The 13,126-nt window shown below is 39.2% G+C and overlaps 1 protein-coding gene across 2 annotated transcripts in view; it reads left to right on the top strand.

The window, feature by feature from the left end:
• The window catches only part of EXTL3 (exostosin like glycosyltransferase 3), a 131,818-nt gene that overhangs the window by 101,056 nt on the left and 17,636 nt on the right, over nucleotides 1-13,126 (top strand). For both annotated transcript variants that reach the window (XM_057548633.1, XM_057548632.1), the window contains exons 4-5: nucleotides 1,821-1,948; nucleotides 9,953-10,097. In XM_057548633.1, the coding sequence (XP_057404616.1) occupies nucleotides 1,821-1,948; nucleotides 9,953-10,097 (273 nt within the window). The remainder of the gene's footprint in view (nucleotides 1-1,820; nucleotides 1,949-9,952; nucleotides 10,098-13,126) is intronic.

The raw sequence follows: 13,126 nt of genomic DNA, 5'->3' as shown, positions 1-13,126 counted from the left end.
AACATTCTAAATGATAAGCTATTTCACATCTTTCTTGTTTGGCAGTATTTTTATTTCTTTTTTTTTTTTTTTTTTAGAATAATTATTTATTTATTTTTATTTGTTTTTGGCTGTGTTGGGTCTTCGTTTCTGTGCGAGGGCGTTCTCCAGTTGCGGCAAGCAGGGGCCACTCTTCATCGCAGTGCGCGGGCCTTTCACTGTCGCGGCCTCTCTTGTTGCGGAGCACAGGCTCCAGACGCGCAGGCTCAGTAGCTGTGGCTCATGGGCCTAGTTGCTCCGCGGCATGTGGGATCTTCCCAGACCAGGGCTCGAACCCGTGTCCCCTACATTGGCAGGCAGACTCTCAACCACTGCGCCACCAGGGAAGCCCAGTATTTTTATTTCTTGATGGTACACAAATTAATTATACATTTTCCATGGGGCTTTCGTTGGATGAGATTTATAAACTTAATTGAAGTTTAGCAGAGAAGCACTGATTTGGAGTTGGGAATATTAGAGTCTAGCTCTGCCACTTGCCAGTCGTCCACGTGTAAAGTGAAAGTTGACTGATCTCCAAGGACCTTCTGGCTCTGAACTAATTGGATTCTAAGTGTGCTAGAAAGAATTAATTGAAATAGGAGGACTCTGCCTTAAGAACACAGAAGAAGTGATTACTTTTGACAAGGTTGGGGAGTGACAAGAGGCATCTGAACTGGGTCTCCAGGGGGAGAATCATCGTGGTAGAGGAATAGGAGAAAGAGTATTTTAAGCTGAAGGGACAATACTCGTGAGGTCATGGGAGTACCTTTGAAACCATTCATAAACTTCTGGACCCTGGATAAAATTATATTCCTTATGCTATGTGGAGGTTAGCCTCATTACAAGTAAGGTGTTCTGTTAAAAGTAAGATGACCCTTCTTGGCTTTCCAAAAAGGTGATTGCTCAAGAAGTTCTCTTTGTTTCTGGTTTTTGATAATAAAATGATGGTTCCTCACTAGCTGGATTAATTAGGTATAGAAACCATAAAAATAAAATGAGCTATCAGAGTACTGAGTATGTTCATCCTTGTTTATTTGAGTATCATGGACAAGGTGAATAATAAAGCTACTACCTATGTTATAGTAAACTATGCTTATCTGAGCCAGGATTAAATAATTTTTAAAATCATAATGTAGTTCTACCACTTGGGCACTAATCTTGTTTTGTGAAGAAATTACTGCTTTTCATAGTGGGTCACTTTGGATAGAGATTCTTTGGACACAAAAGCTGTTAGTTTTACTGGATCAGGTACACCTTGAAAGAAAAACCTCTTGTAAGTGTAGTCAGTGTTGCAGGTAGGAATTGCAAAAGTGAAGTAATTAACCTCAACCGGATGGACTGTCCTTTGTTCTTTTATACCAAAAAGAAAGGCCTTAAAATTGGGGGTCAGAAATTCCATAGACTCAAGGGAGTTCTGAGTTTGGTTTTAAAGGGGATTCCAGGGCTGAGAATCATAATCTCAGTTCTACTCTGCCACCTTGTGTTCTCTTGGGAAACTTATTTTTAATTTCCCTAGACTGTGTTTATTGCATACTGAAAATAATGCTCAGCTTTAGCTTGTTTCACAGGAAAATTAGGTAGCAAATGAATACAGCTTAAAATGTGAAATCTTTATACATTTGCCGAAATATGAGGCAATTTCTGTTTCTAAAAGGCATATGCTAGATTTTACAAGTGGTAGGTAAGCAGGCGAAATTGTTCAGGATGTTTAGCCACAGTCTGCTTTGACCTAAAGGCAGTTTTGCTTTTGGCATTGAACGATGCAGCATTGACCGTTAAGTGTTTTTCCTTCCTCTTTACAGGTGGTCCGTACTGAGAAGAACAGTTTGAACAATCGATTCCTGCCCTGGAATGAAATCGAGACAGAGGCCATCCTGTCTATTGATGATGACGCTCACCTCCGCCACGATGAAATCATGTTTGGGTTTCGGTGAGGAGCTGATTTTCAATCATGAAACACTTTTGTTTGCAAGTGACAGGAAACTAACTCAAAACCTGGATTAGGCAGCCAAGTGAATTTCATAGCTGATAGTAACTGAGACATCTTATTGGGCTTAAATATCCCACTTTGAGGGAACAGTACAGGTGAGAGAATGGAGTAGATCAGGGCCACTCAAAGTGTGTCCTGGACTGGTATGCTGGCCTGTGAACAGTTTATTACCTGCCCACAGTGAGGTAAGTACAAAAATTCAGAGTAGGCATTTAGAAACTTTAAAGTGATTTGATATTTACCATGACATCCAAGTGTGAACTTTTTTCTTGTAATTCATTTTTTGGGTAACATTTATTGAATATAATTCATATATCATACAGTTCACTCATTTAAGTGTACCATTCAGTGGTTTTTAGTATATTTACGGAGTTGTGCAACCATCACCATAATCTAGTTTGGAAATCTTCATTACCACCAAAAGAAATCCTGTACCCATTAGCAGTCATTCCCCATTTTTCTCCAACTCCTGTAAGACCTTGGCAACCATTAATGTACTTTGTTTCTCTATAAATTTTCCTGTTACAGGCATTCCATATACATGGTACCATATAATATGTGCTCTTTGGTAACTGGTTTCTTTGACTTAACATAGTGTTTCCAAGGTTCATCCATCTTGTAGCATCTGTCAGTACTTCATCCATTTTGTATGGATGTACACATTTTGTTTATCCATTTATCCATTAATGGACATTTGGGTTGTTTCTACTCCTTGGCTATTGAGAATAGTGCTGCTATGAACACTCACGTACAAGTTTGTATATGAACATTTCCTTTCTCTTAGATACATACCTTGGAGTGGAATTGCTGGATCATATAGTATCTCTTCGTTTAACATTTTGAGGAACTACACTCTGTTTTCCAAAGTTGCTGCACCATTTTGTATTGTACCAGCAGTGAATAAGGGTTCCATTTTCTCTGCATCCTTGTCAACACTTGTTACTTTCCATTTTTTCTTTATAGCCCTCCTACTAGGTGTGAAGTGGTATTTCAATGTAGTTTTGATTTGCATTTCCCTAATGACTCGTGATATTGGCTATCTTTTCATGTGCTTAATAACAATTTATATATCTTCTTTGAAGAAATGTCTATTGAGATCCTTTGCCCATTGTTATTTGGGTTGTCTTTTTATTATTGAGTTGTAAGAGTTCTCTGTATATTCTAGATCCAAGTCCCTTATCAGAGATATGATTCGCAAATTTTTTCTGCTATTCTGTGGGTTGTCATTTCACTTTCTTTATGGTGTCCTTCAAAGCACAAAAGCTTTTCATTTTAATGAAGTCCAGTTTGTCTATGTTTTCTTTGGTTACTTGTGCTTTTGGTGTCATATGTAAGAAACCATGGGATTCATATTTATTGTATTTTACAAAAGCATGAATAAGCCAGGGGAACATTACTTGTTTGCCACAGATAGTTTGAGAAGCACTGGAGTAGATATCCTTGGAGGTCTTGTTCAAATTAAGTATAGATCCAGGATGGAGAACTCTTTTTCTCTGTGCTTTTGTTCCATTCACTGAAAGCCTGGCCTGACCCCTAGCTTTCAGGCTTCCTTTGGTTTAAGTGGATAAGTGCAGATGCTCAGATGAAAGGAGCAGCTTTATTGCTGTATTTGTCTTAGGTCCATCTATAAAGAATTATTTGACACATTTCTGACAAATCAGAACATCTGTTTTTCCTCTCCCTCACCCAGCCTCTCATTTCCTTTGACTTCTTCCTCCTACTATATTATTGAGGCAAGAGTCTGTTGTTAGCAGTGATAAAAATCCCACTGGAGTGTGTTCCTTTGTACCATGACCGTAAGAAGCCGGCTCTCTTTACTTGTTTTTATGAAAGGAAAAAAAGCCATGTGATGGTTCCAGAAATGGGCTTTTGCCATCACAGTTGTCATTATTGATGGTGGCGGGTAGGGAAGGGAAGGTGGTATATTTCTGATACAGCATGATGCAGTTTAGAGCATGCTAAAGGACTGGGAGCTGTGAACAGAGTCATGGGATGTTAACAGGAGAATTGCCAATCAGCTCTAGATCCCAAGAATGATTAGATAAGGGGTCCTGCTTCGATGAGTTTGAAGCTTATTAAGATAGCTGGCATTTGCTATCTTCTATGGCTCTTGATTTAGGAAGATTTGTTTAAAAATTAATTAATTAATTAATTTTTGGCTGCGTTGGGTCTTTGTTGCTGTGCATGGGCTTTCTCTAGTTGCGACGAGCAGGGGCTACTCTTCGTTGCAGTGCGCGGGCTTCTCATTGCAGTGGCTTCTCTTGTTGCAGAGCACGGGCTCTAGGCACACAGGCTTCAGCAGTTGTGGCATGCAGGCTTCAGTAGTTGTGGTGTGCAGGCTCAGTAGTTGTGGCTCGCGGGCTCTAGAGCGCAGGCTCAGTAGTTGTGGCACGCGGGCTTAGTTGCCCCACGGCATGTGGGATCGTCCCGGACTGGGGCTCGAACCTGTGTCCCCCGCATTGGCAGGTGGATTCTTAACCACTGCGCCACCAGGCAAGTCCCTAGGAAGATCTTTATCTTTTCCATTTGTCAACAGATTTCCAAGTGGTGAGAGAATAATAGGAAGCCTTATGACTGATGATATTGAGTATCTTTTCATGTGCTCAGTGACTGTTTGTATATCTTCTTTGGAGAAATGTCTATTCAGATCCTTTGCCTTTTTATTATTGAGCTGTAAGAGTCTCCTAACAGTCATTTGAAATTTGAGGGTTAGCCTCTGGTTATAAGACTGGTAAATTATCTCTGGCTTGACTTCTAAACCTTTTATTGCCCTGACTCTTTTCTCATTTGTTTGGGCATCCTTTGATCTAAAAACTTTGTTTTTGAATTAGAGTTTTCATCTTTTCCAGATTAGTTTCTTAAGGAACCTCCATACTGTTCTTCATAGTGGCTGCTCCAATTTACATTTCCACCAGCAGTGTAGGAGGGTCCCCTTTTCAAAAAGATAAATGCACCCCAATGTTCATTGCAGCACTGTTTACAGTAGCCAAGACATGGAAGCAACCTAAGTGTCCGTCAACAGATAAATGGATAAAGAAGCTGTGGTATATATATACGATGGAATACTACTCAGCCATAAGAAAAGAATGAAATAATGCCATTTGCTGCAACCTTGATGGACCTAGAGATTATCATACTTAGTGAAGTGAACGGCAAATAACGTGATATCACTTATATATGGAATCTAAAAAAATGATACAAGTGAATTTACTTACAAAACAGAAATAGACTCACAGACATAGAAAACAAACTTATGGTAACTAAAGGGGAAAGTGGGGGGAGGGATAAATTAGGAATTTGGGATTAACAGATATACACTATTATATATAAAATAGATAATGAGGACCTACTGTATAGCACAGGGAAATATATTCAATATCTTGTAATAACCTGTAATGGAAAAGAATCTGAAAAATAATATATATATATATATGTATAACTGAATCACTTGTAAATCAACTGCACTTTGATTTTAAATAAATAAATAAATAGATATTCTCCCTCTGGCAAAAGGTAATATGGATCTTGGCTAACTTCAGCTTACACAGCAAGGAAGGAAACAGGTATGTTCTTAAGGGACAGATAAAGAGACCCAAGAGAACTGAAAACATATGTCTATACAAAAGCAGTACATAAATGTTCATAGCAGCATTATTTATAAGAGTCAATGAGTATAAACATGATTCTACTTATATGAGGCGCCCAGAGTAGTCAGATTCATAGAGACAAAGGTGGTGGTGGCTGCCTGGGGCTGGAGGAAGGCAAGAATGCCGAGTTAGTGTTCAGTGGGTCAGAGTTTCAGGCTGGGAAGGTGAAGAAGTTCTGGAGATTGATGATCATACAACAGTGTGAATATACTTAATGCCATTGAACTGTACACTTGAAAATGATTAAAATGGTAAATTTTATGTTACATACATTTTGCCACACACCAAAAAATCAGTTGTCAAAAAAAACTAAAACAAAAGAAGTATAAACAACCCAAATGTCCATCAACTGATGAATGGATAAACAAACCGTGGTATATGCATACAATGGAATATTATTTGGCAACAAAAAAGGAATGAAATACTGACACGTGCTACAACATGGGTGAACCTTGAAAACAGGCTAAGTAAAATAAGCTAGTCACAGAATATATGAGTCCATTTATATGAAATGTCCACAGTAAGCAAATCTATGGAGACAGAAAGTAGATTGGTGGTTGCCATGGGATGGGGAGGGGGAAAATGGGGAGTGACTGCTAATGGTTATGGAGTTTCTTTTTGGGGTGATGAAAATATTCTGAAATTAAGTAGTGGTGATGGTTGCATAGCTCTGTGAATATACTAAAACCCAGTGAGTCGTACACTTCTAAACAAGTGAGTTTTATGGTATGTGATTTATGTCTCAGTAAACTTTATTTTTTAAAAAGGTGATAGTGTAAGCTGTATGAGGAGGGATGGGATTGTGGACTGGAAGGTAGGTTTCTCTTCCTGGATCCAGGTATCTCTGTTATCTTGGCCCAGAAGTTGTGAATTCCCCCACTGGATCTGATATTGATCTTCTCTGTATTCCATTGCTCTGCTTTGAGTTTTCTTTTCCAAAGGGAGCTAACCAAAACCTTTTTTCTTTACCATGGTTTGGTACACGTTCCTTAATATTTTATTTTGGAGAGGAGGAAAAGGCTTACATAATATATAGAAACATGGAATTTGGAAAAGAGACTATTGTTTTAGATGGCCAGGAAGCAAAATCTCACCTTATTTTTTAAATACATTTTTTGATTATTAGTTGATTTTACACTTTATTTTCTTACTGCATTTCAAATCATTTGGTTCTTAATGAACCAGAGGGAGAAACATGGAAATATAACCAGGAAGGATGACACTGTCTCTTTGTGTGGCGTGGTCCGTATTACTTTAATGTGCTCAATATCTTTAATATACTGATCTTTATTCAAAACCATTTGCCTAAGTTTTGAAGATCAGAAAAATCAGTTTTAAATTAAATATTAGTAGTAACATGACCTTTTGCTTCATTCAGGTAACGTATTAAATCGTTTTGAGTCTCACAGGATTGCAAGAAAAAGAAATCATCGTTATTTAAAATAATGTAAATATTTGAGTTGTCAGGTGTTTTATAACTTGACTATATTAATACGGAAATGATGTGCTACATACAGTTTGTGCCGTGAGAAGGTTGAACTGATGCACTTTTTTCAAAGGTGATAGTATGTAAATCTGAAATGTTAACGGAAGAATGTTAGTCGTGACTCACATTCTTCAGTGGCATAGTATCTTGATTTCATTATTTTAAAATTTCTCTGTAGTTGTTTGGCAAAGTTGAATTTATCCAATGAATTTTCTTTAAGTTTGAGCTATAGAATTACCTTTGAAACTTTTTCCCTAACGTATGTTGTAGGTAATTGGAACATTAACACAGTTAAAAAATAATTCATTAAAGATAAGATGTACTGGGAATTCCCTGGTGGTCTGGTGGTCAGGATTCCACACTTTCACTGCCGGGGCCCTCAGTTCCTGGTCAGGGAACTGAGATCCCACAAGCCGCGTGGTACAGCCAAAAAAAAAAAAAAAAAGAGGATAAGGTATACATACCAAAGCATGATCTATGATACTGCACATAGGTTAAAAATACTTAGTGCAGCATAATTTGAATATAATGTTAAGGAACTGGTCGTGTGTAACACTTTTATACTTAAATTGATGACATTATTTATAATTGATATTTTAACATGCCTAACTTTCCGATCCCACTGAGACCTTATATCTAAAACTCCTGATGCCTCATCCCAAAGACTTGAGCCTTTACTTGCATTTGTCTGGTGCTTGTGCTTCCATGCTGATTTTTTCCTTATTATTTAACAGATAATTAATACCTAGTTGGGCATCGACAGCCTTTAACAAATTGGATATGTTGCCTTTTGATATCATGTAGCAAAGGATATTCTACCTTATTAAAAACTGTATATATTGACTTAAATCAGCCAAATCTGATAATTAAAATATTGTTTCCCATTCTTTCTTCTGCTGATATTTCAGGGCTAGTAGGATCAATAAGCATTTGAAGAGATCAGTATTTTTAGGAGTATTGATACAGCATTTGGATATGCCATTGGTATTTATTAGCAATCCTTACATTCTGTAAATGTCAAAATATATTATTAAAACATCTTGTAGCTTTTTAGGTTAGTAATTGGGAGTCAGTTTTAGGAGATAAATCAGGACAGAGGTAGGGATTTGGGTGGGATGTGGCAGAAAGCCCATTTAGACAGCTGCTAAGTTGTGATAGGAGTTGTAGTGTCACATATGTTTAACTAGATTAGTCGCTTTCAAACTTAATAGGAGAAGAACTCTTTTGAACTGAAATCTTACGTGTTTTAGGAGTTGAAGTTCCAGGGGTGATGAAGGAGTTTTCTTAGGCAGTTTAAATCTCCGTTGGGGTGAGGTGGAGTGGGGAGGTGATGGTCCATTGTTTATGGGACCCCCGAAGTACTTCTGCAAGGATGTAGGGTGCTGTGGAACATAAGTGCTTTCAGCTCTATGATTTTAGCCTGTGAAACTGATTTTATTTGTTGTACCTTACCTATAAATTTGAGGATGTGGGGCTTCCCTGGTGGCGCAGTGGTTGGGAGTCTGCCTGCCGATGCAGGGGACACGGGTTCGAGCCCTGGTCCGGGAAGATCCCACATGCCGCGGAGCGACTAAGCCCATGCACCACAATTGCTGAGCCTGTGCTCTGGAGCCCGCGAGCCACAACTGCTGAGCCCGTGTGCCACAACTACTGAAGCCCGTGTGCCTAGAGCCCGTGCTCCGCAACGAGAAGCAACCACAATGAGAAGTCTACACACCGCAACCAAGAGTAGCCCCCGCTTGCCGCAACTAGAGAAAGTCCGTGCACAGCAACGAAGACCCAACGCAGCCAAAAATAAATAAAATAAATTAATTTAAAAAAAAATTTGAGGATGTTATAAAAGTTTATCCTGGAAACGTTGAATTCTCAATTTATTTCTTGCATTTATGAAGTCTTTCATTTGTATGGTTCTGTAGACCACTTTTTTTCATGCTGTAGGTTTCTACCTGAGCTCTGCTCAAATCAGGAATTAAGACTGTTGCACCTAACTCCAGGCAGCAGTCTCCTGTTTAGACCAGTGGTCTCTAAGCTTTTTTTTTTTTTTCCCGGCTGTGCCATGCGGCATGTGGGATCCTAGTTCCCCAACCAGGGATCCAACCCCAGTCCTCTGCAGTGGAAGCACACAGTCTTATCCACTGGACCACCAGGGAATTCCCCTCTAAGCTTTTTTTTATAGTGTACCCGCTCAGTAAAAGAGAAGTTAAGTATGCAATACACATAAATTATATACAAGTCCTAATATGTCATACACATTAAAAATAAAACTTTTAGAAACTAAATAAGATTAAAAATAAATAGATATAAAAATCATCTTCTTCCTGCTTCTTAGCAGATTGCCGTACTTATCCCATTCTGGAGACCTTTAATGCCTTAGACTCCTTAGATCCTTTCTGTGTTATTCCAACTTTTTCTTTCTATAAGGGCTGGAGAGATGCTGGCTGCCAGAAGTTAGAGGATCAGTAAGCAGGTACTTATTAAGGAAGCTGTGGGTGACACTGTTTGTTTGGTTTTTTTTTTAATGGCCATGTGGCTTGTGGGATCTTAGTTCCCCAACCAGGGATTGAACCTGCGCCCTCAGCAGTGAAAGCACAGAGTCCCAACCACTGGACCGCAGGGAATTCCTGACACTGTTTTTATCCTTTTTATCTTGTGATTGATTTGGTATATACAGTTGTTTTTTTTTTTTTTTTTTTTTTAAGAAGTAACAGCTCAAAGAGTCAGAGTCTGCAAAATAGAGGCAATAATTTTAAACGTTTCTGATAACCTTAGAGCTTTGTACTCAGGAGTGTGCATATACTTGTGTTTTTTGAGGGTGTGGAGAGAAGCGCGGGACCGCATTGTGGGTTTCCCTGGCCGTTACCATGCGTGGGACATCCCTCATCAGTCCTGGCTCTACAACTCCAACTACTCCTGTGAGCTGTCCATGGTGCTGACAGGTGCTGCCTTCTTCCACAAGGTAAGAAAAAGCTGGTAGGATTGGCATGAACTTGGTAGGAGTTGAGCCTTTGTGGGGCAGTGAAATGCTGCTTTAAAGTTAGCTCCGCTAATGCTTCTCGTATATCCCTTCTCTGCTAGAATTAAGTTATTTCTATTTTTAAAGACAGTGATCAAGATGATTAGAGCAACGCTAGAATAAAAAGTCCGGATGAGAAGGCTGCCTGTATAATTGCACATAGGTCAATAGGAAAATCAGTATATCTTCCCGGGCACTGGCTCTCCCTCTGTAAAATTGAGGGCATTGGGCCAAAATGTGGTCCAGTTTCCCCACAACCATTCCAGACGTGACCTGGTCAGCAGAAGGCTGAACCTGGCCCTCTTCTGACTCAGCCACCTCTGTCCCAAGCCCCACCACAAACCTCTGTCTGTTGGGGCTCTGCAAGTTCTATTTGATTCCTTAGAGCTTTTAATTGTCATGTTGCCTCACATCCTGGTTTTCGCTGAAAATTCACCGTGCAAATCCTTGCAGTCACGACTCTTCTCCTGTACTGTTGTCGCTGAACTGTTCTGTTTCCTTGCTCCTGACTCATCTTCCCTCTACATGTCATCTGTTCTGTAAAGTAGCCACTGGCCATGTGTGGCTACTGAGCGCTTGAAATGTGACTAGTCAGCGTTGAGATGTACTCCACGTATAAAGTACATAGCAGACTTTGAAAACTTAGCGTGAAAGAAAGAGTGTAAACTATCTCAGTAATTTTTTATATTGATTGTATGTGAAAGTGCAATTATTTTGGATACACTGGGTTAAATAAAATATATTACTAATTAATTTTACTGTTTCTTTTTCTTTCTTAAGAACGTGGCTACTAGAAAATTTAAAATGACAATTGTGACTCACAGTATATTTCTGTTGGATATTGCTACTCTATACCTTCCCTCCCAAGTCCTCCCTCTGGGTTCTGAAGAATCCCTATTTTGAGATCGCCAAACCGCCCACACCCCCCCGCTTCACAGAGTACCTCCTCCATCTCCTTGATCTGATTGAAACCTGACTTGTCTCTGAGGACAGTGCTTTCCTTTTATTCCTTCCAGGGCCAGTGATTGAGGCTACTCATTTCCCCCGATTTGTACTTTGGAGCAAGGTGTAGAGAACCATTTTCACTGCTTACTGGTGACACTTCTAGACAGTTACTTCTCACCTGTCATGTAAGATCTCATTTGAGGTTCATGGTGTCTGTCTTGTTGCTCCATCTGCCAGCCTCCTACTAATCATCCCTTCATGGTCATCAAAGATGTTAGCACCTGGCCCATCATTCCTGATCTCCACTCCATGCCCTCCTGGAAGACCTATCCAGCACACTGTCTCTCTGTAATTGTTGAAGTATCACAGGGTTCTACTTCTGTCTAGTGCTCTTCTTTTTTTAATTTAATTTTTATTTTATATTGGCGTAAGTTGATTTACAATGTTTTAGTTTCAGGTGTACAGCTAAGTGATTCAGTTATACATATACATATATTTATTCTTTTTCAGATTCCTTTCCCATATAGATTATTACAGAATACTGAGTTAGAGTTCCCTGTGCTATACAGTAGGTCCTTGTTGATTATTTTATATATAGCTGTCTAGTGCTCTTCTTACTTTGTGTTTTCCTTAAATGTTCTCTTGTACTCTCAATGTCTTGTGGCTTTTCTTAGCATCCGTAAGCTGGTGATTTCCGTCCTTATATTCCAGCCATGGCCTTTCCTTCAGAGCTTTACTCGTGTATTTAATTGTTTTCAGGACATCCCCTGTATGTCCCTCTGGTACTTCAAACTGAACTTTTCCCCAAAAAGCTGATTATCTCTCCCCCCACCCCACCTTCAAATCTTTTGTCCCTCATATATTTCACATCTCAGAGGTGGCATCTTGCAAGTCTCCTCAGTTTTACCTTAAAAGTCATCTTACCAGGAACATTTTGAACCAGGCTTAAGAGGTCATTAAACTCTCGCTTTTTTTTCCTTTTTAAAATTTAATGTGTGAAGCTGATATGCTCATCCCATTCTTGAACTTGGCTCTCATGATTATTTTCCAAACTTGTGGGCTTTGGTTGGGCTGGGGATTGCAAGTAGAATTAGAAAGCATCGGGCTGAGAAACCACACCTAACTAGGAGTCAGTTATTTTCACACTGGTCATTTGAGAAAGAGCCCCCAATTTTAGCAGTGCATACTCACACCGTGAGAATTTACTTGTCTTCTGGAAAGTCTACCTTATCAAATCTCTGATTGCTCTTTAAAAATGACAATAGTCAGATCCCTTTACCTTTTTTTTTTTTTTTTTTTTTTTTGTCTTTTCGTGTTTTTTTTTTTTTTGGCCACGCTGCACAGCTTGTGGGATCTTTAGTTCCCCAACCAGGGATCGAATCCGCAGCCCCTGCAGTGGAAGCAGAGAGTCTTAACCACTGGACTGCCAGGGAAGTCCCAGATCCCTTTACTGTTAAGTAATAAATAACTGACTTAATAAAACTTAGGATTGTTTGTTTTTTCTCTTTGAAACTCTAGGGCAAGGTTTAAAAACTAGCTGCCCTGAAGCCTTCTGTGGTTACAGATGTTTATTTAGCCCCCTGGTGCCGTCCCATACTCTGCCAGGTTTTAAAAATCAGAGAATTTTACAGAAAGATCTGGACCTCAATGAAAATGAAGATCAGGTCCTACTGGAGCAGGGTTCCTGCCTGGCACCCGCTGGCTGGAGCTGCGTAGCCACTGTTCCCTGGAGGAGGACACGTGTGTGCTTATCTGTCCCATGACTGTATTTTTCTTACACCCATTTCTTTAGCATGTTTATTATCTATTTGCCTTCCTTGTTTGGCCCTTGAAAGCAGCTAAGTTGGTCATCCCTAATCTAGAGCAATCAAGTTTTTTTTTTTTTTATCCTAAGTGCCTATCAGTAAAATGCTTTGGTATCTCACAAATGTATATATTTATTTATAAATTACAATATGCGTACTACTATACTTATAGAAATTTTTATAAGGTTGAGATAAAGATGAAACAGTTTCAAAATAATATTC

Source organism: Balaenoptera acutorostrata, chromosome 6 (genome assembly GCF_949987535.1).
Source record: "Balaenoptera acutorostrata chromosome 6, mBalAcu1.1, whole genome shotgun sequence".
Classification (NCBI taxonomy): Eukaryota; Metazoa; Chordata; class Mammalia; order Artiodactyla; family Balaenopteridae; genus Balaenoptera; species Balaenoptera acutorostrata.
The sequence above is the reverse complement of the archived record's forward strand: the minus strand, read 5'-3'. Positions and strand labels throughout refer to the sequence as shown.